At 25.9% G+C, this 6,732-nt stretch overlaps 3 protein-coding genes across 3 annotated transcripts in view; 2 read left to right on the forward strand and 1 right to left on the reverse strand.

The window, feature by feature from the left end:
- Nucleotides 1–786: 786 nt before the first annotated feature.
- Nucleotides 787–3,041, forward strand: Phum_PHUM023250 (uncharacterized protein; the record flags this gene model as incomplete). Its single annotated transcript, XM_002422863.1, has 3 exons — nt 787–972; nt 1,236–1,730; nt 1,785–3,041. The coding sequence occupies 3 exons, from the start codon at nt 787–789 to the stop codon at nt 3,039–3,041; spliced, it is 1,938 nt and encodes a 645-aa protein (XP_002422908.1).
- Nucleotides 3,042–3,274: 233 nt separating this feature from the next.
- On the reverse strand, nt 3,275–5,005 carry Phum_PHUM023260 (DEAD box ATP-dependent RNA helicase, putative; the record flags this gene model as incomplete). The annotated part of the gene is made up of 5 exons (XM_002422864.1): nt 3,275–3,550; nt 3,629–3,985; nt 4,066–4,469; nt 4,541–4,799; nt 4,925–5,005. 5 exons carry the CDS (start codon nt 5,003–5,005, stop codon nt 3,275–3,277), a joined length of 1,377 nt encoding a protein of 458 aa, XP_002422909.1.
- Nucleotides 5,006–5,529: 524 nt separating this feature from the next.
- Phum_PHUM023270 (uncharacterized protein) overlaps nt 5,530–6,732 on the forward strand; it is a gene marked incomplete at both ends in the record, with an annotated part of 3,659 nt that continues 2,456 nt past the window's right edge. Inside the window, 2 exons of the mRNA XM_002422865.1 lie at nt 5,530–5,554; nt 6,629–6,696. Of these exons, the coding sequence (XP_002422910.1) occupies nt 5,530–5,554; nt 6,629–6,696 (93 nt within the window). The remainder of the gene's footprint in view (nt 5,555–6,628; nt 6,697–6,732) is intronic.

Below are 6,732 nucleotides of genomic sequence, written 5' to 3' on the forward strand. Positions count from 1 at the left end.
AAAAAAAAATTCGATTGAAATTAATTTTCAATTAAATAAATAAATAAATAAAAATGGATGAATGAATGTATTTTATTTTACCTTGAATTTTTTAAATCCATTTCATTCATTTTCAATTTTTTCTTTTTTTTTTTTTTTTTTCCGTACCAGGAAATTAAATTTTTCATCGAATTTGAGTATGTGCTATCTAAAACCACGTACCTAAAAATAAAGAATATATAATTATTTAGGTACAACAACAGGTGTAAGGGATATTTGGTTCAATGGTTTCCCTTAACACATCCTTTTTAAAATCTTTATATATTTGCACTTATAAAAATTTTCTTTTTTTTTTTTTTTTTTTAGATTTTTTATAAAAAATCAGAAAACGAAACAAAAACAGTTCAATGATTTAAAAATTTTTTTAAAAAAAATGGATTTAGAAAGAGAATTTATGTATAAAACAAAAGACAACGTTAAAATGTCTGGATTTTTAGAAAAAAAAGGAAAAATGGTAAGTAAATAATTAATTAATAAATATTACATTATGATTAATTATTTTTCACTTAATGAATATTTCGTAATATGTTGTTAATTAATTAATTATATAAGTTTTATATACAACTTTTACTTATTATTATTTAAATTTTTTTTTTTTATTTATTCAAAACAATCGTAAAGCATAAACTTGAACAGTGAGGGGGCTACGAAAGTATTTAAATTTTAAATTTTTTTTTTTTTTTTAAATTAAATTATTTGGTTCGTATAGTGCTGGAAAGAAGTATTGTGATTTTTTTTTAGAAATTAATGTCTTCCTGGAGAAAATATTGGTTCGTATTGGAAAAAAGACTTTTGCTATACTACAAATCAAAATTAGAATATACGAATTTATCACCCTGTCGTGGATCTCTCAACATGGGATTGGTGACGACAGTTCGTCCAGGTTCATCATCAGGTCCATGTATAATTCACATAGTTACAAGAACACAATCCGTTCAATTGGTAAATAATAATAATATATTTCGTAATTTATTTTTTTTTTTTTTTATATTAAAATTTCATAATTTTAACGAAAGGACGCACACTTGAATGATTTATAAAATTATTAGTTTCCACATAGTATGGCAAACAAATATTTCGAATAACCCATTTTTCTTTCTTTCCGTGAGAATATAATTTAATTACAATTGAAATTTTTACTGATTATTTACCACCATTAAATAAAAATGAGAAAAATTTTTTTTTGCATTTTTCAGAGAGCAAAAAATAGAGCTTGTCAAGAGGAATGGTTACAAGCATTGTTACATTCTATGGCACTTCCTTTGTTTCCAAAAATAATAAAAAGTCCATCATCGAAACAATTTAATTTTCTAGGGGGTTGTACGACATCACTCGATAACATTTCTTTAAATAATAATAATAATAATAATTGGAGAAATTTTGGAGACGAATGGACATTACCAAGAAAATTAAATTATAGTAAAAGATCACAAATGATGAGTGGATCTTATTATGGTGGAAGTTTAGACACAGCCATTTGGACGAAAAAATTTAAATCTTTACAATCGTCAAACGTGAGAAATCATAATAAAAAAATGGAGAAATTATTAATATTTCCAAAAGAAATAAATTACGAAGATTTCATGATGTCCTCGCAAAGAGACATACACAATTACAATAATAATAATGAAAATCAAATGAAATTCTTATGTAAAAATGATTATTATGGATTTGATGACGAAATTAGAGAAGTGACAAACGAAGCAGAAAAAAAATGTAAAATACATTATTATTATTATTATGAGAATGATGATGAGAATGAGAATGAGAATGATGATGATGATATTAATAAAAAAAATTATAATCCTTCAGCAGATTTTATTTACGGGTTTAGCAATAAAAATAAAAAAAGACTGTTAAAAACGTTTAGCGATAATCAATTAGTCAAAACGGATTCTATAAAAAATTTTAATGTAAATAAAAAAATGAATCATAAAAAAGATTTTGAAAATCATTTTGGTCATATTAAAAATGTACTTAGCAGAACGCAAAAAGAGAAAAGTGAAAAAAAACTCTCAACTCTTGGGGCTCCTGTTAAAAAAAGAAGGCAGAGTTTTTTACAAAAAGTTTTCAAAATGAAAAATAATAATAATAATATTATTGATAATGACATACAAATTCCAAATGAAAAATCATTGGATGTTACTGTTGATAATGATGAAAAAGATGAAGTTGGTGAAGTTTTAATTGATTTTAAAAATGAAAATGAAGAAGAGGAATGCATGAATGAAACGGTTAAAGAAACAATTGAGAATGAAAAAAATCAACATGGCGGCGATAAAAAGTTTAAGGGAGATGTTAAAAAAAATTTGGCGGGTTCGAAAACTATATTACCAGATTCTGCATTGGAAGAATTGAAAATGAAATTAAAAACGAGAGATAGTTTAGAAAAACAAGAAATAGAATTTATAAACGATGAAAATTTTAATATTACCGATAATTTTAAACCTCCATCCCTTCCTCCGAGACGAGTTTCAAGGCCGGTCTCACCCTGGCACGACGTTCCTTCCAATAATGCACCGATTTATAGCGAAAAAAAACAATTTTTTTCACATCAAGCAACTGTTAAATTTAAAGACACGAACACTTCACAAAATCTCGAAATAACCGAATGTAACAAACACGGAAAAATTAATCACGAAGAAAATTGTTCTAGAACAAACGTAACGAATTCTTGTGAAGATTCGACTGTGAAATCACAGCCTTTGAATACAGTGGAAAAAGAAAGAAACGAAGACGATTTGTCAACGCTGTTGGAGCAATTGACAAAAATAACTGTGGCGCCATTGGCCGAACCTGAATTTTCTGACCGCAGCTCATCACCCGAATTAAATAAATATAATGGGAAAAATTTCAATTTCGATCCGGATTATGATATTCCAAGACCGCACAGGCCATTTAATTTAAAAGTGTCAAATGAATATATTGAAAAAGAGAACGACATAAAAGCTTCGCACTTTTTAAGCATCGAACCGGATTCATTGGAAATAGAAGAAATGTAACGGAAAAATTATGTTAATTTTTAACGTATAAGAGATTATCTTGCAAATTAATTAATAAACGTAATGTAAGCAAAATATAAATTTTAAAATATATATTAAAAATAACAACGTGTTATTTATTATGTGAATTAAAATCCTTTTTTGCAAATTCATCAAGGAATGAAATAACGGAAAATGTAATAAATAAAAAAGAACAAAAATTACATTTTGTTAATAATAATTTTAAATTTACATTATTTTCTATGTTTTTTTTTAAATTTCATTTTAGATTTACCCTTTAAACGTTTTCTAACTCCTCTCGATTCTTCCGTATCATCATTATCATCTGTTTTTCTTTTGATTCCTTTTTTACCTTTCATTTCAGATATATGTTTCATTTCCATTTTACTATTTCTCTGAGCTTCTGCAACTCTTTCTTGTAAAGTCATAACTTCATCTTCTTCTATTTTAAACAATGGAAGTTTTTTACCAATTAATTGTTCTATCCTTTGGTAAAGTTCGACATCATACTAAAATCATTCATATTCATCATTTTATTCTTTTTTTAAGAATTAAATATTAATAAAAAAAAAATAATTTAAACATACTTGGGTAACAAATGTTATGGCTTTTCCAGATCTACCTGCTCTGGCAGTTCTTCCGACTCTGTGTATGTAATCTTTACTGTGAGTAGGTATGTCAAAATTTATAACGACATCAACATGAGGAATATCTAATCCTCTCGATGCGACATCAGTAGATATTAAAATGGATCTATTTTTGGCTCTAAATTTAGTTAAGGCACCCAATCTTTTATTTTGAGACATTTGACCATGTAGAGGTATAGCTGTAAAACCTAATTGCCTAAGTAGGAGAGCAGTCCTTAATGTATTATGACAAGTTCCACAAAATATCATGAATGTATTACCAGCCATTTCATTTATAATCGAAACTAAGTACACATCCTACGAGTAGTTAAAATTAAATTAATTCAAAAAATTTTTATACTCTAATAAATAAAGTAAAAGAGAATAAATGAATGTACCTTAAATTTTACAGGAATGAATAAATAATATTGCTGTAATTTATCAACTGTTTGATATTTACTAGACACTTCAACTTTAACAGGATCATGTAGAGAGGCCCTTTGAAGTTTTTGAACTTTTTGCGTCATCGTGGCAGAAAATAAAAGAGTTCTTCTTTCCCTTGGTATGACTTTTAATATTTTATCAACTTCTACTTCGAAATCCATATTTAAAATTCTATCCGCCTCATCCATTACTAAGAATTTAAGAGCTTTTAAATTAAATCCTTTTGTGTTTTCTAAATGATCTACAAGTCTGCCAGGTGTTGCTATAATTACATGTGGTTTTTTAGCGAGTAGTAATGCTTGAGACATCATGTCCATTCCTCCGACTATTACAGCAGTTTTAACACCAATTTTAGATCCTGTCGGAAAAATAAATTATTATTATACTGCAATTACAAAAAAATAAAACAAATCCAGTCGATTTATATACCTAACGCCTGAAATTGTTCAGAGATTTGAAAAGCAAGTTCTCTTGTTGGAGTTAAAATCAATGCAAAATATCTTTGTGGATTTTGAAGCAAAGCTTGTAATATGGGTAATGCAAAAGCTCCAGTTTTTCCAGATCCAGTTTCTGCAAGGCCGATGACATCTCTTCCTTGAAGAGTTAATGGTATTGCTTCTTTTTGAATTTTTGTAGGCGCCTTCCATTTTAAACTTTCACAAGTTTGACACAAAACATCAACAATTCCCTGTAAAAATAAATTTAATGAAAATGAATTTAGGAATAAAATAAGTAAAATTTCTTTTGAATAACTAAAATAAAGTAAACCACGTGTTGTGGTGTAGACAAGCACATAAAAAACCCAACACTAACCAAGTCTTTAAACGTAACCACTTTGTCATCTTCTTCGTTTAAATTCTCTCCTTCAACATTACCATTTTCGCAATCGGACATTGTTAACGTATTTAAAATCGTATAAATTTTTTTTTTTTTAATAAACTATAAATTAATTATTAAAATTATTTAATAATAATATAAAATAAATCTTTAGTTCATCAGCTGATCAGTTTAGTCTTTGTTTTCTGAAATAATGATTCTGCGCACCATTTATTTCAAGTAACTGAATACAAACGCATCAATATTTATTTGGATTTTTTTTTAACTGTAATAAAAAATATTATTTGTAATTGATTTGATTAAAAAAAAAATACGTTTGAAACCTTATTGATTTTTAATGGAGTCAAATAAAAATTTTCTTTCATAATTTACGGTTAGTAATAGGTCTATATTACGGAAATCAATTATTCTTTTCAATGTTATGCGGTTCATCAGAACAGACGGAAGACATCTTGAAAGTGAACAAAGCTTTACCTGCGAAGATTATTAAAGTTAAAGTTTATTAGAATATTTTCAAGTTGTGTTTCAAATTTGATCATTTAGACTATGTACGGATTATTAGTCCAAATACTTACATAGCCATGGCTGCAACAAGGAAGCTGCAAGGTAATCAATTTTTTATAATGAAAACATTTTTTGTTCTATTATCCGACCTGTTTACCAAAATTTTTAATGTTTGTTTTACAATTAATTTTTCGTTGAAAGTAAAGTAAATCATTTATACTAAAAACTCGATAATAATAAATAATTATTTTAATTTTTTTTCTCACGCTCATAGTATTAATTTCAATTTTTAAGTATTTTTGTTTAGGTCAATTCATATATTGATGTTGGCAGCAAGCAGACATTGATCGAACGGTTCTTTTTATATATATATATATATATTATTATATTATTCATTTAAAAATACCTTAATATTAATCCCTTAAATGATTCCAATTTCAATTGAATCGTTTCAATTTATAATATAATGTCTTGTTTGCTTTTTTTTTTTTTTTTAACACCAAATAAACCATCATTAAATATATTCCTGTTATGGTCAACAGTGTAGTTCAAACTAAAATAAAATAAAATTAAAAATTTTTTTTACAAATATCCACCAAATATTTAAAATTTTCCCACACATGTATACATTTTATACAAAGCTTTCATTTTTAACAATAACAATTCTTTTCGAATTTATCGTTTTGTCAAAAATGAATGCTTTGATGTTTATACAATTATTCTATCGAATTGTTTTTTTTTTTTTTTTTTGAAAAAAAATTCTACAAATTGTTTTTTTCTTTTTTTTTAGTAAAAAAATTTTGCGTTAATTAAATGTATTTATTATTATTTAAATCAAATTAAAAGAAATTTCTTTTATATTCAGCATTATAATGAGGTCAACAATACTTAATGTCCCACTTTAATGCTTGTGTTTATATTTGTTCTAGTTGAATTCGAATAAATAAATAAAATATCACTTGTATTCTACATGTAGAGTTTGTTTAAATAATTTGTACAAAAAAATCATTTTAATTAAAATAAAAAATTTCATTTCAATGTGTTTTTGCCCACATATAAACATGTAAACAAAATTAAGCTTAAATTACTTGTTTATGTATCGAGTTTTTTTAAAAAATAATTTCCCATAAAGTTATTTATTATTAATGTTTGTTTACTTATATTACTGTATTGCAGGAGAAATAGAGAGGTGTCTCAAAAAAGTTACTGAAGGGGTAGAGGTATTTGAAGATACCTGGGAAAAAGTAAGAAATGCAGCTAATAGCAACCAGAAAGAAAAG

Source organism: Pediculus humanus, genomic scaffold (assembly GCF_000006295.1).
Source record: "Pediculus humanus corporis 1103172107377 genomic scaffold, whole genome shotgun sequence".
NCBI classification, from domain to species: domain Eukaryota; kingdom Metazoa; phylum Arthropoda; class Insecta; order Psocodea; family Pediculidae; genus Pediculus; species Pediculus humanus.